Below are 27,872 nucleotides of genomic sequence, written 5' to 3'. Positions count from 1 at the left end.
ACATTTTGGATTTTGTTCTCATATAATGGTTGAGTTAGAGGTAATGGCAAAGATGATAGTCAACAAATAGGACAATACAAGGAAGCTGACATCAGTTTTGAGCAGTGTGGCAAGATACTGCATGACCTTCAGGCAACTTAAAGTAGCAACTGAGACAGTTGTGGAGTTGGAAGCATGAGGTTGCCAGCAATAAAAGTACATTTTGCCAATAGTAAGTCAAAGGAACCTTTAAGGATTGAGCAGGTTTTGTTATGGAGTGGGTGGAAATGGGATTTGCAGCAGTACAGATGGTAAAGCTAGCTCTATCAGCATACATGAGATAGGTGACATTGAGCTCCTAGATTATTTGAGAAAGCAGATCAAGTGGATGGTAAACAAGATGCAGATTGACATGACCTTCAAGGCAGCAAGGGAAAAAGTTGACAGAGACAATGTAGTGTCCACATCATATCAGAAATGAGTAGAATTATGCAAGGTCAGTGCCATATGACGGCAAAGGTTAGAATGGTTAATGTCATGGATGATAAATAGATCTACTTGACATAGATGAGTAGATAGAAGATGAATTGAAAGCTATAGTCAGTTGTATAGAATGTGAGTTTGAAAATCCATGAGCAGGCCGGAGCACATTTTAGAAACTTGAATATTAAATAGTGGCATAACTGAGAGTCTGGTTCACAGCAAATAAACCCCTCTAGGAATTTGGAAAGAAAGGGAAGATTGAAGAAAATGAAGAACTTATGATGGATATCTTGAAGAAATGGGTGGTAACAGCAGTCTCAATAGAGCTTGTTACATTAATAGAGGAGAGAGGAATTAACTTGCATGGGGTCAAGCAAATGGAATGTGGAGGTCAGGGAATTACACGAAAGGGACTTCATGCATGAAATGAGTGCTGAGAAGTTATTGGAAGAGAAGCAGTAGTTAAGAAAAGGAGAGGAAGCAGCCATGAAAATCAAGGGACAGTAATGCACTGGCCTTGATTTGCATATGTATCGGATAAAGTGATTTGGAGGTTATATTACTGGATCAGAAATTCTGAGGCCTGAATTCAAATCCCTGTCAAGATTAGAATGGTGCTGGAAAAGCACAGCAGGTCAAGCAGCATCCGAGGAACAGGAAAATCGACATTTCTGGCAGGAACCCTTCATCAAGAATGAGGCTGGGAGCCTCTGGGATGGAGAGATAAATGGGAGGGAAGTGGGGCTGGGGAGAAGGTAGCTAAGAATGCAATAGGTGGATGGAGGTGGGGATAAAGGTGATAGGTTGGAGAGGAGGGTAAAGCGGATAGGTGGGAAGGAAGATTGGCAGGTAGGACAGGTCATGAGGATGGTGCTGAGCTGACAGGTTGGAACTGGGGTAAGGTGGGGGGAGGTGAAATGAGGAAACTGGTGAAGTCCACATTGATGCCCTGGGGTTGAAGTTTTCCTGGGTGGAAGATGAGGCGTTCTTCCTCCAGGCATCGGGCAGTGATGGAGGGGACCCAGGACCTGCATGTCCTTGGCAGAGTGGGAGGGGGAGTTGAAGTGTTCGGCCACAGGGCGGTAGGGTTGATTGGTGTGGGTGTTGCTCTGCAAGAAGGCGTCCCCAATGTAGAGAAAACTGCATCAGGAACAACGGATACATTAAATGACATCTGTGGAAGTGCAGGTTGAACTTTGGATGTGGAACGTTCCTTTGGGGCCTTGGATGGAAGTGAGTGGGGAGGTGTGGGCACAGATTTTGCGATTCCTGCTGTTGCAGGGGAAGATGCCAGGAGGAGAAGGTGGGTTGTTGGGGGGCGTGCACCTGACCAGGTAGTCAGGGAGGGAACGGTCTTTGCGGATGGGGAGGGGAGGGAAATATATCCCTGGTAGTGGGGTCAGTTTCTAGGTGGTGGAAATGTCGGCAGATGTGGTTTATGCAGAGGTTGTTGGGGTGGAAGGTGAGGACCAGGGGGGTTCTATCCTTGTGGTTGGGGGGTGGGGCTTCAGGGCGGAGGTGCAGGACGAGAATGAGATGTGTTGGAGGGCATCTTCAACCACGTGGGAAGTGGAAATTATGGTCTTTAAAGAAGGAGGTCATCTGGTGTGTTCTCTGGTGGAACTGGTCCTCCTGGGTGAAGATAGTGCAGAGGCTGAGGACTTGGGAATACGGGTTAGCATTTTTGCAGGAGGTCGGATGGGAAGAGGTGTAAGCCAGGTAGCTGTGGTTTGTGAAAAATGTTAGTGTTGAGTCGGTCGTCATTAATGGAGCTGGCGAGGTCCAGGAAGGAGAGGCAGGTGTCAGAGATAGTCCAGGAGAGTTTAAGGTTGGGGTGAAATGTGTTGGTGAAGTTGATGAACTGCTAAACCTCCTTGTGGGAGCACAAGCTGGCACTGATGCAGTCATCAATGTAGCAGAGGAAGAGGTGGGGAGTGGTGCCGGTGTAACTAAGGAAGATGGACTGTTCTACGTAGCCAACAAAGAGCCTGGCATAGCTGGGCCCCATGTGGGTGCTCATGGCTACCCCTTTCATCTGGAGGAAGTTGGGAGGATTCGAAGGAGAAATTGTTAAGAGCAAGGACCAGTTTAGCCAAACGAACTGGGCAATAGCCCCATCCCAGGACATAATGGCCAAGGTAAATGAACTCTTATAGCCAAACAGATTGATTATCAACCTGCAGATCCCTCTCTCACACATCATAAAATCCCTACATTGTGGAAACAGGCCCTTCGATCCAGCAAGTCCACACCAACCCTCCGAAGGATATCCCACCCAGACCCATTCCCCTATTACTCTATTTGTACCGCTAACTAATGCACCTAACCTACACATCCCTGAACACTATGGGCAATTTATCATGGCCAATTCACCTAACCTGTACATCTTTGGATTGTGGGAGGAAACCAGAGCACCCAGAGGAAACCCACGCAGACAAACTGCACACAAACATGCACCTGAGGCTGGAATCGAACCTGGGACCCTGGTGCTGTGAGGCAGCAGTGCTAACCACTGAGCCACTATGCCACCCCCATGGGACTACTATGGCAGGTAGTAAGCAGAATAGACCCCAGGTCAGTCACGCTATGAAAAAGTCATTGAGATTCTACTATCAGTATTCGTAGTTGTAGACCACAACATGCATGTTGTCACAGCAGACCCCAAGCAGCGTTACTGCTAATTTATGTTTCTTCTGCGTGGACCTCTGAGGTCTGTGCATGGTAGCAACTTCCAGAACCTTAGAGGTAATGTTGTCGGAGTGATCTGTAACACACCACCACCAAGGCGTAGTGTGCATTAACCAAGTTTTCTGTAGCTGATTTGTGACTTTCGCCACTTTTGTTTTCTTGTCCTCTGCACAAGTTACAACGTTCCATTTGCCATTCTGATTAATTAATGACTGGTCATACATTTTTAATGATTTATGTACCCAGACACTAAAGTTTTTTTGAACATCTATATTTCTTGCTTTTCACCATTAACAAAGTGCAATAGTATATTTTCAGTTCAAAGTTAATGACTTCACATTTGCCTGCATTAAAATCATGTGTTACAGTTTTGCCCCTGAAAGTTAAAGAGACATCGATATATTATGCCTCCATTTACAATGTATTACCAGCAATATGTAGCTTTCTATTTCACCATTTAAATTGTTATAGGTATACAGTGAATGATGAGCCCTCAACTGTGATAGGATTATCCCTAACATAGGCTGAACTATGGATCATTAGCCTGCAATATAGGAGAAACAGTCACTCATTTTCCCCAGTCTGGCTAGTTCATGGCCAGAGGGTGAGCTTAAAAAGACCCTGGTTCAATTCCTACCTGTTTTAGAGAAGTGTAATCACATCTCTCAACAGGTTGATTGGAAAATAGGTTAGAGAGCCAAACCGAGGCTTTCCAGCAGACTGTAATGAAAGCTGTGTAAAGGAGAGGGCTTCAAAATGGAGGCACCCTCTCTCTGACCATTATTTTTTGAAATTGGTAAACTTAAAGATTGCTTTTGGAGCAAGGTCATTACAGTGGGAAACAGCGCTTCTATAGGGCAGTCTGTAGCAGGCTGTGTGTGTCATTAGGTGTGCTGGGAGCCTTGGTCCCCTTGTCTACCACGAGAAGGTGTTCTTTATAGAGCTGACCAACCTTCATTTCCAGCCCCTGTGGAGCCTAAAAGTAAAGCCCCATTAGTCACAACCTGCAAATTAAAATGCCATCCATTATCCCTACATCCTGTCTCCTGCCACTTGAGCAATTTCCTAACCAGGCCAGGAATTTGTGTTAAATTCAACTTTAGCTAATAGCTTTTACAAGGATTTTATTAAATGCCTTCTGGCAGTCCATTTAAATAACATTCTTACATATTCTCCCCCCTACTACTTTTGTCACCTCTTTTTTTTTAAAAAAAAATGGTTCAGAATTGTCAGGCATGACCTGACCTTTACAAATTCATACTGGCTGTCTCTAATCAGCTGAAAATTTCCAAGGTGTTCTGACACTCTACCTCTAACTGCAGATTCCAACAATTTTCTGACAACACATGTTAGGCTAATTGGACTGCAACATCCTGGTTTCCTTCTGTCACAAAAAGGTAAATGGTAAATAGCAAACTAACATGTACAATTTCTCAGTCCAAAGTGAACAGCTTCCAAGTCAAGAGATATTAGGAATTTTATACTTATGACATTCTCATCTACGTCCTTTGTGGTGCAAACCATCTGGCCGTGGGGATTTGTGTCTTTTTCTTCATTATAGCGATCTTGCTTAACTAGTTTGGGTGAGTACTTGGCCTTGATTCACTACTTTATTAATTTCCTTGAGGTATGGAGAATTGGTTCACAGATTTTCAGCAGAGTAGAGATAAACAGGGCATTTTCAAGTTGGCAGGCAATAATGTTTGGAATGCTTCAATGACCCATGCTGGGGCCCTAGTTATTCACAATCTAGATTTAATTAGCTGAAGAGACTGTAACCTCGTGCATCCAAGTTTATTGACAATAATTTAGCTAAATAGTAACATAAGCTATAAAGGGGACACTAAGAAATATAGTCAGGATAAGTGTCTGGGGAATGAGGTGTCAGATGGGACGTAATATGGAAAAATGTGAGGTCATTCACTTTAACAGTAAAAGTAGCAAAGCAGAATATTTGTAAAAGGTGTGAAGCTTTGAATGTTGATGTTCAGGAAGGCTACAGTTACTTGTACAAGAGTGAGTTTCAGAGTCCATTATTAAGAATGAGATGGCAGAGTCCTTGGATGTGCATGGTAAAATAGGGCTGAGTCAGCATGTCCTCTTCAAGGGAAGTTATTATTCTGACAAAGCTGTTAGAATACTTTGAGGAGGTAACGAGCAAGTTAGACAAAGGAAAGCTGGTGGGCATGATCTACTGTATTTGGGTTTCCAGAAGGCCTTTAACAAGGTGCCACACAGGAGGCTGCTCACTATGAAAGGAGCCTATAGTATTAGGGTGAAGATATCAGTATGGATAGAAGGCTGACTGGCTGAAGACAGGGATTAGGGATAAAGTAATATTTTTCAGCATGGAAGCTGATAACTGGTGGAGTTCTACATGGTTCAGTGTTGGGACTACAACTATTCACATTATATATTAATGATTTGGACAAAGGAACTGAGAGCATTATTGCTAGTTTTACAAATGACAAAGAGATGGGAGGAGGGATAGGTAGTTTGGAACAGGTGGGAAGGTTGAAGAAGGGCATGACCAGTAGAATGGACAAAGAAGTGGCAGATGGAATACAATATGGAACATGAGAGGTTGTGCACTTTGGTAGGAAGAATGAAGGTGTAGACTACTTACTGAATGGGGAAAAGCTTCGGAAAACCGAAGCACAAAGGGACTTGGGATTCAGGATTCTCTTAAGGTTAGCATGCAGGTTCATTTGGCAGTTACGAAAGCAATTGCAACATTAGCATTCATTTTGAGAAAGGGAGAATGTACATCAGGAATGCGCCACTGACACTGTATAAGCCTCTGGTCAGACACGTTTGGAATATTGCAGTTTTGGGCCCCTTATCTAAAGAAACATGTGTTGGCATTGGAGGGGGTCCAGAGGTATGCAAGAATGATCCCAGGAAAGGGTTTGTGAAATGAGGAGCAGTTCTGGATCTGTACTTGATGGATTTTAGAAGGATTGGTGGTGGTGGGGGAGGGGGGAGGCGGTGGCGGCGGCGGCGGCGGCGGGTGGGAGGGCGGGATCTGACTGAAATGGACAGAATACTGAGAGAGCTGAATAGAGTAAACATGGGGAAGATGTTTCCACAAGGACAGGGACTAGGACCTAAGGATACAGCCTCTAGGTGAAGACACTATTCTTTAGAACTGAGCTGAGGATGAATTTCTTCAGCCAGAGGTTGGTGAATCTGTGGAACATATTGTCACAGAAGTCTATGGAGGCCAAGTCATTGAATGTATTTAAGACAGACAGATAGGTTCTTGAATAGTAAAGGGATCAAGGGATACAGGAAGAAGGCAGGAGAGTGGGGTTGAGAAACCCATCAGCCAAGTTTAAAATGCAGAGAAGACTCAATAAACCTGATCCTGCTATTGTATCTTATGGTCTCAACACAGAAAGCAATTAGAAAGGAAAGTATTGTAATGGCCTTTATTGCAAAGGAAATGGAGTACAAGTAAAACAAAAGATTTGTTCTTCAGGATAGTGTCCAATCTCCAACCATCTTCAACTGCTTCATTAATGACCTACTGTCCTCCATCAGATTAGAAGTAATAATGTTCACGGATGTTTACACAACTTTCAGTATCATTTCTGACTTCTCACAATACTAAAGCAGTCCGTGCCCATGTGCAGCAAAGACCTGGATAATATTTAGGGTTGGGCCAATCATTGACAAGGACATGTCACATGAATGTTAAGAAGCTACCATCTCCAACAAGAGAGAATCTAATCTTTTCCACTGAACATTCAATGCAATTAACATCACTGAATCCCAAACTATCAACATTGTGGATTACCATTCACCAGAAACTAAACTGGGCCAGATATATAAATACTATGGCTACAAGAGCAAGGCTGAGGCTAGGACTTCTGCAGTTGTAACTTACCTGTATTCCGTTTGTCTGTGCATAATTTATAAGGCACAAGTCAGGAGGGTGAAGGGATACTCTCTTCTTGCCTGGATGAGTTTAGCTGCAGCAACAGTCAAGAAGCTGAACATTCAGGATCAAGCAACCCGCTTGATCAGCATCCCAGCCACTAACTTTAATATTCATTTACTTCACCTTTAATGCACAGTGACAACAGTGTTTACTTTGTACAAAATGCAGAACAGCAACTCTCCAAAACTTCTCCAGTACCTTGGGGATGATAATAAATGCTGGCATAGCCTGCAGCACCTACATCCCATGAAATAATGCATTTTAAATGATCAAAAGCACTATTTTGTTTTAGTGGGCAATGTGCACTTTAAACTAGAAAGAAGCATTTTGTTTTTATACTTATCACATATTGTACTCCCCCATAGCATTACATTCTGTTATAAAGGGTCACGTTTGTTCGCAGCATCCAGTGGATTCCTATATCCTCCATTTTCACCAATGGTAACTTGGAGTGGCCATCTCCAAATGCTTTCCTCAGTCTTTGAAGAATTCCCTAAATCCACTACTAGCAATAAAGTCTGTTCTGATGACTCAGTCCCTCCTCCCCTACAACCTTCAATGCCTTCATGTACCTTTGGGAAACCAGAAGTCCTGGATTTTCCTGCAGCCATGAAGATTCCACCAATTTTCCACGACGCCAAGTGTTACCCCAGTTCCAGAAGCCCTGCAATTGTTTCCAACCGGTTCTATTTTGGCAGTATAAGAAAGAAGGTAGGAAGTGACTTGTACGTGGGAAAAACCTGAACTCAGCAGGGTCAATTGCATGTGCTTTTGAGTTTAAACAGATCTCATTTTGCCATTGTGGGATGTAAGAATCTTTAGAGAGGTTGTAAACCCTCCTGAAAGCTGCATATGTCAATCAAACTGTGAAGCTGTCAAATTATTTAATTGTTAGCCCTTTAATACCATTTTAAAAACTGCTCACATCTGTTTGAGTTATAAATTAAAAATCTATTCTGGCAGTTTCAATAGTTGTTTGCTGATATATCCCGAAGTGTTATCATTGTACCATTATTAATATTTGGCTGCTTTCCACAACCTATCATCAAAGTGGGGTTATATGTTCACTATGTGACTGGCAGTTCAAAAGATTAGCTGTCTTTGTGGGATTCTGAATACAAATGTTTGTGTGTTGAACAGATTTTCATGAATAAGACTTAGTTTTTATATAGTGCAAGCTGTAATCAATATTTAAGACGTCTTATATTTTCAGCAAGACTCCCAAGGTCTGTGATGGATACAAACTGAGTTAGCAGAATGAGTGCAAGAACAAAGGCTGTTGAATTAGGTTCAGAAGTTGGCATATGGGCTATAAGGGGCCATGGGATGGGTGACCTATGAAATACTATGCAGGTTGTGTGGAGCCATTGGGTTAAGTAAGCTGGCATGCATTGGAGTAGTTAGTGTAAGATGAGAGGTGGATGCCCTAATGTTAAAAAATTATCTGGCTTCCCTCTGTATTCAGCACCTCTGATTTGCTTCTGTGAGGCAGTGGATATGATCCCATCCTTCCACCCACCCCTCCCCTTAAAATCTGTGCACTGTTGTTGGAGAATGGTGTAGTGAGCTTTGATTTTTTTTGTTTGACACCACTTGATTCGGAAGTGAGAATCTAGGCATCACAGTTCACTTGTTGCAAATCCAAAGGCTGGAGCCATTGTCTCCAAACTTAAATACCTTGAACCTCCTGTCAGTCTAAGTCTTTAACATTCAAATCACCCAGGCTTATTGTCAATCTTACTTCAAGCCACATGACTCCGTTCATTTATCTAAATTTAAAAATACAGATTAAATATGATAATTTTATGAAAATTAGCATTGTAACAAAGAAAATCTGCCACCACTACTTCAGAATAATTAGCAGCAGACTAAAATATAGCCTAGCCAGCATCCAAAAAAAAAGTAACTTCAAAAATGACACACAAATGGCTCACTGGTGATGTTATCTAGTATGGTAATGAAACGTCTGATACCAAACTTGCAGCCCAGCAAGCAAACCTGCATCCAGAACCTCAATCTGAGCTACAAATCTTCTCAAAACTCGCTAATACCTATGGGCACAATATGCTAAAACTGACATGACACTCAAATGTCCAGGGTCACAATCACTTATACCCAGTTCTGGTCCTTTTTCAAATTTCTCAATCTTTCCAGTTATATCAATAATATCTGGACTACCTATGGCCCTCGCCACAAACTACCTTTTTTTTTTGTTCCAGCTTTATTCCTACTTCTGATCACTCTACAAACTGAGCTAGGCTATTTTCAACCTTGTACTCCTGAAATAACTTCAAACTGAACTTCCAGAAACAAATATTCTCTCTTTCAAAGATCCCCTGTTCCCAACTTCATAACTGCCTCAGTCTGCCCTCTGCTACAATTCTCATTTTTCTTATCACCTTTAGTATTTATTATTCCAGTGTTCTTCTGGCTAGCCTTCCAATTTCCAGTCTTAATAAACTTTGGCTTATCAAAAAAGCCAGTTCCTGTATTCCGGTCTATTCCTATTGTCCTGGCTTGCAAATGTTCCCTAAGATTCAAGTTTGAAATTTGCATTCTGTAAACCCTTTTAATTTCTTACACACACATGTATAATAAAATCTCCTTACGTAAATTTGTCACTATAGCCCTTCACTAGATTAGATTCCCTACAGTGTGGAAACAGGCCCTATGGCCCAACAAGTCCACACCGACCCTCCGAAGAGTAACCCACCCAGACCCATTTCCCTCTGACTAATGCATCTACCACTATAGACAATTTAATGTGGCCAATTCACCTAAACTGCACATCTTTGAAATGTGGGAGGAAACCGGAGCACCCGGAGGAAACCCACGCAGACATGGGGAGTGTAATTATAACTTGAAAGTTTGCATAGGCACTTTCAATTGTAAGTGTGGATATAAGAGTTTACAAGCAGAATAGAAAATTAAAGACACAAGCCTATAGTACCCACTGGCCAGGCATTCGTTATTCCAGCTAAGGTGGCTGCATCTGAGGAGCCTGAGAATTGCCAGGATAGCAAATGTTGAAGGAATTGCCTAGGCAGTTGAATATTTTGGGCAATTCCTCTCTTCCCAGGATCCTCCAAAAGCCTCATATCAGAGACTTTGGAGGGTTCTGCTGAAATTAAGTAGAATAGTTTCTTAGGAAATTGCATTGTCTAACTCCTGAGTATCTACTAAAATGATCCTATAGTTAGTGCACACATTCAAAGCAAACCCTCTGCCCAGAACCCTTACAAGTCCTAAGGCCCCGAACTGACCTGACCAGCTGAACAGATGCCAGCTAGGACCCAACCTGATGCCTTCCCGAGACTCAACCTTCCATTGCTGTACCTGGCATTGTGGATATGTTTTACAAATTAGTTGAAAATGGCAAATCATTGTAATCGTGATCTTTTGAGAACATGCTGATATATTTATTTTGCGATCACTAATAATACACCTTAAATGTGGAAACTGTTACTGAATGCAAATTTGGTCAGCAACTTATGTAAATGGCATGATTTGGTTTAAGGCAACTATAGACTGATTTGCACATGTTCACCACCCAGTATGCAATTGGAATTGCAAGAGAGTGAGCAAGAGGAATTAATGCTTTCATTTGTCATTTAAACAGGTGCAGTATGAAATCACAGGTTAAGATGACAAAAATACTTAAGTAAAGTAAGACTTAAGGAGACAAGATTACTAATTTAAACAAAGAATATGGGAACCACAGGTCTGTCAGCACGTCAAGAGAAGTCAAGTTGTCATATTAATGATGTTGACTGTTCATCATAAGTTTTGTTTTCTTGGTAGACAATAATTGACCTGCTATATGTTTTATTTCAAGTTTTCAGGCTTTACTTACTGCATTATTTGCTTGTCTCCCTACAACATAGTTCATTAAAAGTTTATAGCAAGGTTTAGCCCTGCTGAAGATTTGATTGTCTGTACCTCTTCTATGCTCAAACAAACATTTATCCTAATTTTAAGATTAAATTTGACGCCAGCAGTGAATCATACTTTAACTGTAGTCTTCTCTTTCACCACTTACTCTTTTCTTCTTTAGATTATGTTTATTTGATCGAATAATTAGTCATTTAACATGTAAAAATACTCTTCTAGCAGTGCATCAACATTTTGTAAGAATTCAAAGTCCAGTTATTTCTGAAACTGTTTATTAAACCGTGCCCCAGTATAAATTCTCCTTTTATTCAATGTAAGGGATTTAAATTTTTGGTCTCAAGAGTGACGGAGCTTGGCCAGGTGCACCTTGACTGATGTCCAAAACAGATTCAGTGTAAAATGATTATCCCTACGTGATACTGTGTATATTGTATGCCTGTTGTCAAAAGTACCTGCTAGCACATGCAATCATGAGTTTTATTTGAAGAGAATGCTTATCGGATTGAAGTCAGTTTTGATATGAACAGCTCAAGGTCACCCAGGGAACTGCCGGACAAGTACATTTACATAAAATATTACTTGCGAAGATGGGTTGCCCAGACAGCCCATGCATTTTGTCCCCTGGTTCTTTGTCATGGAGATTCCAATGTGAGAGAGGGAGGGAGGCTAGTGTCGCAAGATAATGATTAACTGTTTTAATGACATTCATTCATTCCGTTGTAACTACTCATGCAGAAAAAGGGTTATGTAAAATGACATTAGGAGAAAATCATTTGTAATCGCATCGGGCTGCACTTTCAGGAGACATTAGGAGCAAATCCATGGCGTAGTTGGCTTACGCTTTATCTTCTGATATTTACTGAGTTTACTGGTGCATGAAAAGCTTTCACCAAGGATAGCAGATAGGATGAATCGTTCATAGGTATTGCTATCTACTGACTTATTACTTTTATATTTTGATAGTGTGGTAATCTGCAAGATATCAGTCTGCAAGTCCAGATTATTTAAATGTTTGTTAAAATTGTAACATGGAAGCTTTTCCACCAATAGATCGTTTTCCCTTGTTCTATCTGTGCCTGCAGATAAATTTTGGAATATATTGTTCTTCAATGAGAAACAGAAAGCAGATAATTTAATTTTATTAATATCTTGTCATGGATGAATTGAATGTGGATGCATGTAAATTTGCAATTTTCATGGTATACTGTAAATCCACACATTTATTTGGGCATTTTGTGTTTTCATGTAGTGTTGCCAGTGTTTTTAAAAGAAAGAGCCCTCCCCCACTCCATATTTTATAGTGTCCTTCATGGCCTCACAACAGCCCCTTTACATCCAATATAATGCTTTGGAAGTGTAGGCCCTGTTGTAATTTGGGAACAGCATCAACCAAACAGCACACAGTAAGATTACACAAATACTGATATGACTTTGACTAAATTCGTTATTTCATGGAGTGTTGTTGAAGGATAAATATTTGCCAGGACAAAGGGAGAACGCCCCTGTTCTTCTTCTAAATAATGACATGGAATCCTGTGTCCCCACCTGAGCTAACCAATAGAGCTTTGTCTGTTAAGGCCTCAACCAAAAACTGACACTTCCAACAGCATCCCTCAGTATTGCACTGGAGTTTGTTTTTAATTGTCAGATTTCTGGAGTGGGACTTTACCTTATTATTTACTGACTTTGAGGTGAAAGTGCTACTTACTAAATAATGGCTGGTACTTTATGTTGAAAGTTTGTTATCTTATGACCTTATCCAAAGTTACCATCTGAGTTGGAAGATAAAAACAAAAGCTCATTCTAAATTCTATGATAAAATGTTTTAGAAGCAGCCTTTCTAATTGAGTGCGTATCAGCTTCAATAAAACAATAAGAATTGTACTACAGAAGTGTGTAGTATTATCCGAAAATCATTTAGTTATAGTCTTAGTGGGAAATTAAGCCCTTTATACCATTCCATTTCTCTCCATCTAAGACCAAAGTTCTCCATAATTTACCTTCATTGTGTGGAGACCATTTCTTGTATTGCATGATTCTTTTAAAGATTGCAGTTGTGTGGATCTTGTAAAGGATTCCCTGCTTGTATAAAACCGATTTGTTCCAAATAGTTGGGTTTCATTGAAAAATATAGTTGAAATAATCTATCTCTATTGAATTACCTCAGTAACTTCATTGAACTGTCATCAAATGTTTATTGGTTTGGTTATTCTCAGTCTGAGATCCTTGAAGAATGGATTTCTTGGAAATATTTAATGCAGCATTCCAGATGTCTATGAGTAATCAGCTCAACTGAGTTAAATGTGCCCTCATCTCTTGAGACAGAAGGTAATAGGTTCAAACCCCATTCCAGTTACATAACCATATAATTTAGGCTCCCATTTCTGTACAGAACTGAAGGAATGCTGTGTTGTCTTGGATGCTGAATTTCAAATTAAATGTTAAAATAAGGTCCCAGCTACATGTTATGACGATGTACAAGATTCCATAGCATTAAGTTAATAAAGTTAGAAATTCTCCCTATGTCTTGACCAATGTTCATCCATCAAGCAACATCCCCTAAACAGATTAATTGACTATTTATCTAATTTACTATTTCTAAGAAACAGGACTGGGACATTTATCTCTTAACCTGTTTCAGTTTAATTGGATAATGGTTGATCTGTACTCAACTCCTTTTGTTCCATATTTCTTGAAATGGCTGCAAATTTAAAAATCTATCAACAGTCTTGAAATTTCAGTTTCAATCTCCATAAATTTAATATTTCTGTTGCCAGTTGTATGATTAAAATGCTGGATGTCCTAGATCTGTTTTTTCAGATTGTAGCCACATGGTCTGGATTGCTGCATCAAAATAAATAGTTTCTACCTATGATGTAGCAAAATTGTTGACCTGTCTTATAGGACAGCCCATATCTTCGGCCCCAAGTGTAATATTTTTGCATATACTTGGCATATTAATTGCGCCCTCTTTTCAGTCACAGAATGCTGTATTTGCATCAATGGTCAGCCTTAAATATTCACCTCACAAATACTATTTCATCAAGCAACATCCTCTAAACAGATTAATTGGCTATTTATTTAATTTACTATTTGTAAGAAATGAGAGGTGAGTCTAAAATGTAAAATTATAAGAAAAAACAAATCTGTTCTGCTTGACCATGATGAATAGATTGAAATGTTTCAGCATTAGGATTGATGATTCTGATAGTGTTGAATTTATCAGTTGAGTGTTTGGAGGCTTGCAGCTGTCTCCCTCAACAGTGACTTTGCTGACCACTTGTTTTTAGCTATCAGAGAGAGGAATGTTGAGTGGGAGCTTCCCAGCATACATGAGCACAGAGGAAGCTGAACCATAAGGTAGCATACAAACATACAGAACTAGGGGGTGCTTTGGTTTTTAACCTCTTCCTTGTATATTCACAAAAGGATAAAACATAATTGTGTCTTTCACTCAAGCGACCTTCAACTCTGATCATGACTGCAGCTTTGGACACAACCCACAGAAGATTGCAGTTCATTTTTGAATGGCATCACTCCCTTTGAAGTGTTGGTGTCCGAAATTTCCTTGACACTGTTCATGTGCAATATTCCATGATTTTTCTTCAATCTCTTCTTGTTTAGCTCCTGGGATATGAGTGTCACTAGGAGAAAGCGAGGACTGCAGAGACTGAAGTTCAGTGTCGAGAGTGTAGTGCTGGAAAAGCACAGCCGGTCAGGCAGCATCCGAGGAGCAGGAGAATTGACATTTCAGGCATAAACCTGATTAAGGGCTTATGCCTGAAATGTCGAATCCCCTGCTCCTCAGATGCTGCCTGACCGGCTATGCTTTTCCAGCACCACACTCTCGACTATGAGTATCACCAGGCCAATATTTACTGCCCATCTTTAGTTGCCCTTGAGAAGGTGGTGGAGAGTTGCTTTGTTGAACAGTTACAGGCCATTTGTGTAGATACACCAACAGTGCCATTAGGGATGGAGTTCCAGGGTTTTGATTCAGCAAAACTGTGATACATTTCCAAGTCAAGATGGTGAGTGTCTTAGTTGGTAGTGTTCTCATATCCACTGCCCTTCTTCCTCTTAGATAGTAAGGGTCATGTGTTTGGAAGTTGCTGTCTAAGGAATGTAATTCACACATATTTTAAACAGCCCCTAAACTAGCATGCTTAACCATCTTTTAGCTTAAGTGTCTTTCTTTTAAAAACCACATTGTACTTCAAAGTTCAACATATCTGTAAGTAATTCAGGACTGTGAACCATTTTAATAACAATTTTTCCATGGCAAAAATTGGAGAGGGGAGAGTGAAGTTGTAGATCAATAATATATGGAATAGGTTCCCCTGTGGTGTATGTAAAGAAGGCATCTAATTACTAAAGGGCATATTCAGATCAAAGGGCAATTGTGAATTGCAGTGTTACCATAGTGCAGTCTTTGGTATAAGATGCAGAAATAGGTGTTCAGCCCATGGAGTTCCATTAAATTATGGCTGATCTGAAAATCCTGGACTCCATTTTCCTGCCTTTTCCCAATAATCCTGTATTCCTTTGCTGATTAAAAATCATATGCATCAACAAGCCATTCATGGATCACATTTGTACTAAATGGAATAGGTGTATGATTTACGGAGAAAAGAACTTTCACTAACAGTGGAAATATGCATGCTGCTGTGCTTATTTTGTGTGGTTTTGGCATCAAATACCACTAGTGCATAGAGCATCTCACGAAATAAATAAAATTTAAAAGAAAAATTCATTTGAAAATTTTTTTACATTTTTATTATGTAAAAAATAAAAATGGATTGAGATTACAGTAATGTCTTGTGGAGGGATGAATATAAAACTGAAAGTGTCACATCTGATCTAGAGTGGGATCCTTATGATGCCAGAGCCAAAGACTGAAATTGATCAACTCTTTGGTGAAGGCTATGAATTTGATAGATTTTTAAGATTAAGATTAAAATATCAATATATAATTCATTCAGTAAACTGTGTCACAATAAATTAATTTGAATTAAATCATCCTGTATACACAAAACAGGATAAATCCAACCAGGTCAATTACTGCCCCTTCAGTCTACTCTCAATCGTTAGTAAAGTGATGGATGGTGTCATCACAGTGCTATCAAGCAGTTTCTGCTCAGTGATGTCCAGTTTGAGTTCTGTCAGGGCCACGCAGCTCCTGATCTCATTATAGCCTTGGTTCAAACACAGAAGAGCTGAATTCTAGGGGGTGAGGTGAGTGTGTCAGTCCTTGACATCAAGACCATGTTCAACTGAGTGTGGCATCAAGGAGCCCTAAGCAAAACTGGAGTCAATGGGTATCAGGGGGCAAACTCTCCACTGATTAGAGTCACGCCTGGCACATAGGAAGATGGTTGTGATTGTTGGTAGTCAGTCATCTCAGCTCCAGAACATCTTCGCAGGAGTTCCTCAGGGTCGTGTCCCAGGCCCACACATCTTCAGCTGCTCCATCAATGATCTTCCCTCCATCATAAGGTCAGAAGTGCGCATGTTCGCTGGTGATTGCACAATGTTCAGTTCAGTACTTGCAGAATGTTCCCCTACTCTTTTATCTAATTCTGATTTGTTACTCATTGCTAAATTTAATATGGCACACTCCCTTGTTGACTGTAACACATATTGTTCCAAAAACTTGACTTTGTTCAATTCTAGAAATACAGTCCCTTTGCTACGTGAGCTGTTCTGCTTCTTCCAATCTATGTGACAATTAAATTCTCCCCTTGAAGCCACATTTTCTACGCCACATTCTTCCCTGATCTTTGCATTGTTACAATCCAGTTAGGAACTGTCAACAGTTAGAGAGAAATAAAAGTACCTTGTTTTAACCAATAGAACAATGTCACAAGATTTCACGTTTTAACAAAACAAATGTTATTGTTTGTGAAATAAATGAGTAAAATAAGCATTAACTATAAAACAAGGTTTATAACCATATATGTTATGCACTCCGGTTTATTTCTTATGTCCCCAAAAATCCCTTTGTGTGACAAATCAGTCTCAAAGCTATTTACCCCTATAGGGAGCACCCAGAATCACCAATCTGTGTTCTACTGTCCTCTGGAGATTATTCCTCAGCTTCAGCGATACTCAGAGTTAAAACTCTCTCTCACCTTTTCAGACTACTTTTCCAATATTTCCAAGATAATCTGGTTACGTATATGACACTGGATTTAGATTAGCTGTTACATATATATAAAACAATAGTGAAGGATGTTTTTAGTTGCAAAGTTTCACCACACACTCTCACCATCTTAAAACACTGAATATAATGCAAGATTTTAACTGCAATGGAGTTCATCTTTCTCACTCCTTGTTCTGTACCTTCTGTTCCCATCCTACACTCCTCCAGACACTGTCACTGGTCCACTGTCTGACCCTTTTGCCAATGCTTCCGCTCCTTCAGGCACCCGGGCCTAGCTACAGACCTGGAGCCTCAGCTCAGCCTGCAAGTCCAGACCAAAGAGTCAGCCCAGCACCTGCTCCTCACTTGCTGGGAGACTAGGGTGGAGCCGTGCCCCTAGCGTTGCTACCGCTGCTGCTGGAGGCCTCCTTTACCCACTGCTCTTCAGGCTTGAAGGAAGAGAAAGATATAAAAAGAACAAAAGTAAAAAGAAGAAAGGGAAGTTAAGAGAACCTATAATAGAATCTATCGTTAGTTTAAAACAGTCAAGCTTCCAGATTCTCTTCCTCACTGAAACTAAGCTTCATCTGCCTTCTACACAGTCAGTGATGAAGTTAATGTTTTACTTTGTTTACGGGGCAGGTCTACCTGCCATTTATTTTGGCTAAATTCTCTGAGAGCTGGAAATGAATGAGTTCCAAACTGCAACTAAAAACCTCTTCCATTGAAGCACCCAGAAAAACTGAAACCAGAGCAAATTTCTAAGCTCCACCCATCTCCAATAATAACATCTGGGCTATCCTCAAACCTACCAGTCATCTGATTGTAAGCCTGTCTCTTGTTTTGCAGCTACATCTCTGAAATCTGACCCTATTAAACCTTTTAAACTGCCTTTTTTTCCGTGTTTCTGGCAACTACCTAAAACCAACAATTTAATTACCTTACCTTTACACTAATAATTATCCCAGACTCAAACATTATCTCTAAAATCAGACAACCTACAAACTAGATATTTGTGGGTATATTTAAACATTCTCCATTATATTGCTACCATCAGAAGGTTTGTAGACATCTTCCACCAGTGTCTTGCAGCCCTCACTGTTTCTTGGTTCTACCTGCACTGTTTCCACTGCCTGATTGAACTTTCTGAAATACTTTCTTTCTGCTGCTCAAATTGTTCCAATGTTGTTGTTCTCCTACTTCTGTCAGTTAACCTTACATTTCTAATTATCCTAACACCTGCACTGTTTACATTCCAGTCTTGCTCAGTTTGTAATCAGGACATTAATAGAGACTGCCATCAGACCCAATTTTAAAAATATTGTCCGAGGCATTTGCCCACGTGATGATGGTGGCTCAAAGTCAAAAAAAAAACTGGAATACATTGAAACGTGAGAATGCAAAAGGTGCTTTGTAAATGCACATTTGTTTATAACGGCACAAGCCCTTTGCTATGCCAAACATTCATAACTCGTTTTCTCAGAAAAGTATTGATGTAGAACAGTAGTTCCAGGCAAAATTGCCAATGCAGTGAGGCACACAGGAAGTATAATCATGACTTCCTAACACCATTTGTCCTCATCCAGTTCATGGTGAAAACCTTCCAAGAGTTGCTTAACCATTCCTTTTAAATTATAAAAGTATAAAATAAAACATCAGTTAATGTCATATTAAGCATTAAATCTGTAACTGTTTTTCAAACCAGGTTATCCCTGAATGTTCAGAATAAATTGTTGAATTTTACAACAAATTGAGATTGTATTTTGTACTAAGATATCCATTCATCAAATGACCAATTTTGCACTCCCACTTTCATATTCTGCGAGGCCCTCAGAGAGCCCTCATTTCGATTTCAATACACCCACGATCGTTGTTTCATTTTGTAGTACTGTGCTCATCTCAGCTTTTGGTTTACCCCAGCCTGTGCAGTTAATGTTCATCAGAAAAGTTTCAGTAAACCTTTTGATTTATATATTTTTACTCTGATCACTTCCAAAATGTTCAGTAGGTAACAACAGGCTAGACCTTACATGACACCGCAAATATTGTTCATCCATTTTGTTTTTGGAATAGTAATTAGTTTTAATACCTTTATTTCAGATTTTAATCTAGGTTTTAAAATTCGTGAAATATTTGGTTTAGCAGATGACAATACAACTAATTAATCATTGTCTATTTCCTCTTTATTTGAATCTTGATATCCAAATGCCGGTGTACTTTTCATCTTGTTGTTACTTCTCTATTGCATTTGGAACAATTTCTACAAACATTTTGAAAGATATACTTTCAAATTGTGTTTTATTAAAGCAGCTTATTTTTTCAGTGATCAAATGTTTTGATTTGCAATAAAATAATTAGTTTTAATTTAATTTCAGTGTTCCCTCATTCCTTTACAAATTCGTACCCTGCACTTACAGTTGAAGAATCACTATTATGTCCCCTGTGTTCCTAAGGAACAGTAAATTAATTCTTAGTGTTATTAATATCCGGAAATTGACTGAAACATTTCATAAAGTTCCATTAGGGAGCAATATTTTGAGGATAGACTGAACAAGCTTGACCCTTTGACACAAAAGATAACATTTAGATTTGAGTAGGAACCAGTGTGTGCTGTTTCAAGTAGAAAGTAAATGATGATTTTGTGCTTTATTGGCAGGAAATTGCTTTTGCTTCCCCAGTGTAGAGATGCATCTCAAGTGCATACGATATTACAAGTGATTATGAATTTATGAAGTCATCTAAGATCTTTCCACTTAATTTGATCCTTATTAAATATCTAAACACTGTCAAAATACTAACTCCCAGATATGACACTTCTATTTTGGTATGATGATGTGTGCTCAGTTTAGAAAATACAGCGACTTCTGCAGTTAAATTGTGATGGCAGAATATAATGAACCTATCACCATTACTACTGTGGAGAAAGGCTTCAGGCACAAGGGAATTAGGAGGATGCCACTGAATTAACTGAGGCAGCTCAATGTAACTATAACATTTTAAATGTATCTGTTTAGTACATCTGAAAATACACAAATGCCACCTGTGTAAAGCTAGTAATGGAAAACTGAGTGACTTTGTATCCAAAAAGTGAAACAAAAATAAGCTAGGATGAAATTTGCAGATAATGATGTAGCTAGGTTTGTTCTGCAGGCAGGGATCATGCAATCCTGACCTTTTTTGTTTCGGTATCTTATTTGCCCTCAAATACTTTCCAAGCTTATCTTGTCTATGAGACCCACCTCCTGTTCTCTTGACCTTAATCCCATTAAAGCTTTAAGGACGGCATGGTGGCTCAGTGGTTAGCATTGCATCCTCACAGCACCAGGGTCCCAGGTTCAATTCCAGCCTTTGGGCAACTGTCTGTGTGGAGTTTGCACATTGTCCCAGTGTCTGCGCCAGTTTTCCTCCCACAGTAGGTGAATTGGCCATGCTAAATTGCCCATAGTGTTAGGTGGATTAGTCAGAGGGAAATGGGTCTGGGTGGATTACTGTTCAGAGGGTCACTGTGGACTGGTTGGGCCGAAGGGCCTATTTCCGCACAGTAGGAAATCTAATCTAAACTGTTAATGCAGCTTTCACATCTGGCCCCAATGCTAAGCAATATTGATAATGATACCTTGCAGTCCATTACCGATTACTGAGGCTGGTATCCACTGGCATTCAAAGCTGCCATCATCAATTGCCTTTTCCTGAAAATAGCTACTTGGTCATTACACAACCATCACCCCACCTCCTCTCGAAGTTTTGCTTCCTCCTGTGATCTACGCCCATCTTTGCTAAAGCTCCATGTTTGACCCTCTCTTTAATCAGGATTCTCCCTTGCTACAGTACTGTATCAGCCTAGTACTACTTATCCATCTTGACATATTTGCAACTTTTAATAAAGTTGACCATGCCATCTGCCTTCAGCTACTGTCCCCACTTCTGTTTTATTAATCCAATCCAAAACCAGAGATTCAACTGTGATCATTTCTCCTCTAGCTCCCACACTGTTTTCTCAGCAGTACCATAATCTATCCTTGGCCTATCCACTTTCTCATCTACATTCTGCCCCTCTGAGGCATAATTTGACAATAGGTTCCATGGGTACACAATTGATACCCATTTATAGCTTAACAGCAACTCTTTCAACCCATTGACTGCATCTAACCTGGCATGTCAACATCCAGTACTGGATGAGAAAAAGTTTCCTTGAATTAAATATTGAAAAAAACATAGCTATCATGGGGAACTTTAACCCCTCAAAAGTAGGTGACTTTAAGTCCAGTGGGATGCAATAGTTAAGAGGGTTCTCAGATCTGAATCCAAATTGGTCGAAACCCACCCGCTTGCAGTTTTAACAAAGATGCAATGAGTTGGACAACCATACCCTTCCAAGTGGTAAGATGCTCATTTAACAATTTGAAAACGCTTGCGTGAATCAAACTTTACCTCCACCCAAACTGACCCAATCCCCTAACTCACTCCACAATTAAATATAACTGAGAATTTTATACCTTGGGTATTTCTGAGAAGTGATAACCAGGCTTTTCTAACTGAGATTTATGAAAGATATCTTGTTGGTTGTCACATTTTCCTTTAGGTTAATGCAGAGGAATACTGTGAATTTACCTTCTGATGTAAGTAAATGGTAGTGTTCATCTGAGTTGGTGAAAAATGGTGCTGTGCAGGTGTCTTCTTTAGGCATGGGTAACGTATGAATTTGTTGACTGAAATGTGGAATACACGTCCAGGATGGTAAAAATGCAGACATTGATTTTCACCAGATAATGCAGTCATGACTACTTCTAAGATGTCAGTAAAAGATAGTATTGTGAGGTGTGACTACTAGTGCTTTGAATGGTTTACCATTGATTATGTGGAATTGAAGTACTGAATTTAAAGAGAAGCAGAATAATCTCACTGCTAAACCATGTATCAGTCACCAATTATGTCACAATCCCATGAAACAAGTAAGGGATGAATACCAATTTGTTCACTACCTGCTCAATAACAATATGTAGTAAATTACTACTCTCACTCCTATGCAAATGTAAGTAATAAGTCAAAGGTTTTACTATTTTGTTTGTAAACTCATTGTTAGGTCTACTGTGTGAGCTTTGTATTCATCTAATTCACAGCAGTAGAAGTGCCAGTGACATAGCCTTGCAGTAATCCCCCTACTCCATAAGACCAATAAGAATCTTGTTTACAGATAACCGATCCTTTTCTGTTGAGCAAGGAGTTCATTACCTGGCCAAATTTGGTTTGCTCTTATCTCTGAAAAAGACTTAACGTTTAACAACAAATTTGGTAGGGGAAAAATTGAATATATCTAACAATTATTGCACGTGACCTTGTAGTGAAAGCCTCTTTCAAACATAAGCACTAGGAGCATTAAATTATAGTTTAAATGCGAAAACCCAATGTATGTTCCTGGCTGTTTGATCAAGCTCTTCACAGCCCTGCACCTTCCTCTACAAAAAGATCTTGCTCAATTGGATCAATGAGCTAAGGAGTGACAGATGGAATTTAATTTGGATAAATGTGAAGTATTGCATTTTGGTAAAAAAAACAAGGTCAGGACTTGTACAATTATAATGGTAGGGCCCTGAGTAGTGTTGTAGAACAGAAAGATCTAGGGTTTTACGTACATAATTCCTTAAAGTTTGCATCACATATGGATAGGATGCTTAACAAGGCCTTTAGGACGTTGACCTTCATTGCTCAGACCTCTGAGTACAGTAGTTGGGATGTCATGTTGAAGTTGTGCAGGAAGTTGTTGAGGCCTTTTCAGGAGCACTGTGTGCAGTTCTGGTCGCCCTGCTATACAGAGGATAGTATTAAAATGGAGAGGGTTCAGAAACTATTTCCCAGGATGTTACCAGGAATGGAGGGTTTGAGATATAAAAATAGATGGATGTTTTTCCACTGGAGTGGAGGAGGTTGAGAGCTGAGAGGTTTATAATATCATGAGGGCTAAGATAAGCTGAATGACTAGGATCTTTTCCCTAGGATGGGGGAGTTCAAAACAAGGGGGCACATTTTTAAGCTGAGAGGAGAAAGATTTTAAAAAGTACATGAGGGGCGACTTTTTTTTTACACCGAGTAGTCCATATATGGAATGAACTGCCAGAGAAATTGATGGTTCTAGGTACAGTTAATGTTTAAAAGACATTTGGATAAAGAGATGAAAAATGTTTGTAGGGATATGTGCCAAGCATAGGCAAGTGAGACTAGTTTAGTTTGGGATTATGGTCAGCATGGTCTGGTTGGACCAAAGGGTCTGTTTCCATGCTGTGTGTCCCTATGACTCTGTTTCAAATATTTATAAAACGCACACAGGTTTCCATATTATGTTGACAGCAAGCTGTCCATTAACAAGGAAGTCAGGTTCTTAAAATTGTTTCAAGATTGGATTTTAGGCATCTTGCTGTTTAGGGGTTCATATGCTGCATCTAATCATGGTGTATTTAAACTGATAATGCTGGATGGCCAAAATATTTTTTTTTTAAAAAGTTCTGTAGATGAACCAAAAATACAAGTACTTTTATTTTGACATTTTATTTGTTTAAGTGCCTATTTCTTGCAGGTATTTCAGTTTGTGTTTTTAAATGATTCTTCAGATTGTAAATTGTCACTTTGAATGTTCCAGATTAACCAAGGACCAATCGTTAATGGATTTTCTCAGCCAATCGCAAAAAAATCCGTGTATTGCTATAATTGTGCAAAAAGAGGACATTATGGCCATGTAAGTTTCAAATATTGAATTATCTAAAATCCCCTAATTTAAGTGCTTCAAATGATGTCTTTTTGCACAAACAAACCCACTGACTGTAAATTATTTCAATTGCTTGCCAGAAATCCAGTGAACTCAAAAGTACAATCCAAACTGTTACTATTTTGGGAAATTTGTATCAAAGTATATGTAGACAGATGTAACTGCACATTTGCAGCTCTGAAATTGCCAATTACTAATTACATCAAATGAACTGGCATAATAATTGTGGAGGAGAGAAGTGAAATTTTGCACAGACTTTATCCTTTTATTAAAGAACAATGTTTTGGTGATTTGCAGGAATGTTCAAGCAAATTGATGCAGAAGCATATCTTTCCTACATCACCATTTGTGTCTCGCTATGATACAAACCAAGACATAAAGCTGAGAGACGAGAGGATAAAGAAGAGAGTTAAAGGTTAGTCCCTTTCCATGTTGGACATATAAGTATTATCGATCTCTGTAAATAAACTGGTCAGTCATGAATTCTTTATTTAATAATCCACATTACGAATCATGCAGTATGGAATGGAGGTACACAGGTTCAGTTTACAATCTCAAATGCATTATGTATGGAAGATAATCTGAGAAGCACCTACAGCATGCCACTGCCATGGGCCTGCAAGCAACTGGTTAAAGAGCAATACTAAAAGAGGCCGAAGAGGGGGGCCCGTATAAACCAGAGTGTCTGTTTACTCCTATCATGGAGTGACAGTGAAGGAGATCAATTGCTCAAAGTACTAATGACTGCTTTCAAAATGAGCAATGACCCTAATGTTATTTCCTCAACTAGTCCCTAAAACCCTGCAATTCATTAGACAGTAATAAAATTCTCTTTTAATCACCTCATTTTAACTCACCTTCACTGCACTCCAGGTTTAAGTTATTCTGGGCTGCACCAGTTCAAGAAGGCAGCTCACCACCAACTTGAGGGCACGTAGGAATGGACAATAAATGCTGGCCCAGCCAATAATGCCCACATTCCCATGAATGAATTTAAAAACTACTAACTGTAAGAAAACGGTTTTCTCATGTCTCCTTTGCCAATTTTACTCTTAAATCTGTAAAATTTATTGTTCGTCATATTAAACATTTTAATTGACCCAGTATCCATAGTCTTTTTCGGATGATTTCTAGATTTCAACCAGTTGGTTGTGAGAAGAAAATTAAAAATCATCCCTGATTTAATTCACGAATGGCCCAGCTCTAAGTTTCTATCTGCATGTTCTGGATTCCTCCCTTCAAAGAAAACCATCTCAATTAGTTCACTTCAATCTTTTGTGTTTGAGAGAATGCAAACAAAGTTAGTGCAACTTAGCATTCCTACTATTGGTAACATGTTAGCCTACTGATATTGAATCAAACTTGCAACTTGGAAGTCACAAGTTGAATTCCCATTATGACAGATGATGAAACTAAGTTCAATAGATCTGATCAGATGTGGACTGACACCCAAAAAATATAATGAAGCTGTGAGATTGTTGTACAAACCCAATGGGTTCAGCAATTAACTATAAGGGGAGACAACTTGTCACTTTGTTCTGTAACTGGTTTGGCTCCAACCCAATGCTATGCTATTCTCAAAACCCTCAAGAATACCAGGAGTGGATAATGAGTGTCAGTGTCACACCATTTTGAGAACATACATATTTATACACCTGGTTGAAATGCATGAAATAGAATTAAACCTTCACTTTATACCTTGTAAATTTGATATTATCATAACATGTATATTAAAAAAATGAGGTCAGGTTTCTCAAACATTAATTTTGATTATTTTCTCTCCAGAACTTAACGATGCTGGGTTCATTGAATCCAGTTTTCCAAATAAGAGATTGCGCAAAGATAAAGATACTGCAAGCAGAAATTCATGCGTCAAGAGAAAGGGGAGAAACCCGAAGAAAGAAAGAGTCGAGAAGGAGGAAAGAGAGGTCATGCAAAATAGCAGGACAGCCAATCACAAAGCAAAGCATCGCAATCAGACTGCCCTCTGTCCCAAAACCTTTACTAAAGGTCCTGAAAAGGACTTTCCAAGAGAAGTTGCAGCCAAGTCAGCAGAAACTAATGCCTCACACTATAAAACCCAGCAGAGCCCTCTGTTGTTTATGTGTAGTAATATCACACAAAATGATAGACATTTAGATACAACAAAGAAAAAGTGGAAGAACAGAAGGAAAAAGCACAGAGGAGAAGAGACTATCAAAACGAGGAGCAAAAAGAGGAAAAGGGCTAAGCAAAGAAAAAGTGCACGTCAGAGACAGAATGCTGACAGTGCTGGAGAATGCTTTAGTAGAGAAAAAGAAAAAAAAGTGCAAGAAGCATTCTAAAACTAAATCTCAGGAATCTGCAATCCAGTAGAAATACTGAATAATTACTTTTGTTTCCAGGGACAGGACAGCTATGCAGCAGTTAAACACTTAATATTTTTAATGTAAAAATCATTGTAGTAATTCACTGTGATATGGAGTTCATGAATTTTCACCAATATAAAGAGCTCTAGATGTCAGCAGTCCATTAGGTAGTGCTAATGGTAGTGCTAGGTTTTATCCAGAGGGAGGGTGGGTGGGTAAATTTTGTATTGTCCTGGATTGCGTTTTGCCACACTGGGGAGGGAAAGCTGAGTGCAGAGTATCTGTACAGCCTCTAAACCAAGCCCTGTCCTGCAGTGTAAAGGAAAAGATCAACTTGCCATTTTTGCTTGCAAGTGAATTGGTTAGTTAAATGCTCATGTATGCTTATTCCTTTGGTTACCTATAACCAGTAAAGAGTGATTATCATTGCTTTGTACTATCACTTTACAAATTATTAAATACTTCATCATTTATCTTTGCATTATACATTTGTTCAAGCAATATGTAGTGCTGGTCACTTATCCATCACACTGGCAATCATCTAGCAAAATGATGAACGCCTCATGTTTTATCAGTTTTTTTTGTACTTAATTCTAGTGAGACATTCACAACTTACACAAGTCAAGAAAGATGGCTGAACAACTTCCACTTCTGCTGTTTCTCAAACTTGTATGGGGGAGCACCAGTGATGAGAGTTTCGGTAGCTAGGGGAACAAATGGGTGTTTTTACCATGGTAGACATGACTGCAGATAGCATGTTGCTTTCCTGGTGCTAGGTTCAGTGATGTCACAGAGTGGTTGTAGCACATTCTTTGAGTGCTACCTGTTCCGACATGGGATAAACTCTCCTGCTTAATTTAAACAAGCAATACAGAAAAGATTTATCCCATGTAGTAATCTGTGAACATTCGAGAGACCAAGAATTATTTAAAGTAAAAATTACCAACTTTATTTCTTAAAGTATAACAGAGAATAACTAACTAACAACTATTTACAAATCCTTCCTCAAACCTGCCTTTTACTTTCCCTTCTATAATACCAGTCCGATAAAACCCCAGAATAAGATTTACTGAAAAATTCAATTTTAAAACCAGCCAGATGTCGAATCTTCTCTTTATCTTCCTCTGTAGAGTTGCTCTCCAGGTCCATGTTGATGTTTTTCTCTGTGCAAACTCCTTCTCTGGACAGGTACCTCTTAGAGAGTTCTCACTAGCAGCCTACATCTATTGGTCTTTGGCAGTTCTCTTACAATTGTTCAATTTTTCCCAGTCTTATACCCCCCAAAATTAGATTGTGTCATTGGCTTTTAATATTGTCAATATACTCAATTCAAACTTAATTGGAGTTTGGTTTTTTGAGGGGTATAATTTAAACTGATTGTCCTAGTTCATATTTGTTTTTGTCTCCAGGCAACCAGCTATACTAGCTGCTGGACCACATGTTAAACTGTATCTTATTGAGAACACTTGGTGCTGTCAGGTAGTTCTGCTAGCTTTTAACTCTCAAAAGGTACAGTATACCCACATATTCATAAGACCTCCCCCTTAAAAAATTGAATCATCATAATGAAAAGATGGCTTTATTTTTTCTATTCTTTAAACACATTACCCTAACATATCGTTAACTTTAATCTAAGTT

The 27,872-nt window shown here is 39.3% G+C and overlaps 1 protein-coding gene across 1 annotated transcript in view; it reads left to right on the top strand.

The window, feature by feature from the left end:
- The window catches only part of zcchc7 (zinc finger, CCHC domain containing 7), a 280,949-nt gene extending 254,514 nt beyond the window's left edge, over nucleotides 1-26,435 (top strand). The window contains 4 exon segments of the mRNA XM_072589625.1: nucleotides 23,761-23,856; nucleotides 24,184-24,301; nucleotides 25,672-26,117; nucleotides 26,119-26,435. Coding sequence (XP_072445726.1) covers nucleotides 23,761-23,856; nucleotides 24,184-24,301; nucleotides 25,672-26,117; nucleotides 26,119-26,241 — 783 coding nt within the window. The 3' untranslated portion in view covers nucleotides 26,242-26,435.
- Nucleotides 26,436-27,872: the final 1,437 nt, after the last annotated feature.

The sequence above is a fragment of the Chiloscyllium punctatum genome, chromosome 2, assembly GCF_047496795.1.
Source record: "Chiloscyllium punctatum isolate Juve2018m chromosome 2, sChiPun1.3, whole genome shotgun sequence".
In the NCBI taxonomy this organism is placed as follows: Eukaryota; Metazoa; Chordata; class Chondrichthyes; order Orectolobiformes; family Hemiscylliidae; genus Chiloscyllium; species Chiloscyllium punctatum.
Note: the sequence above shows the minus strand (reverse complement) of the source record. Positions and strands in the feature narration are given on the sequence as shown.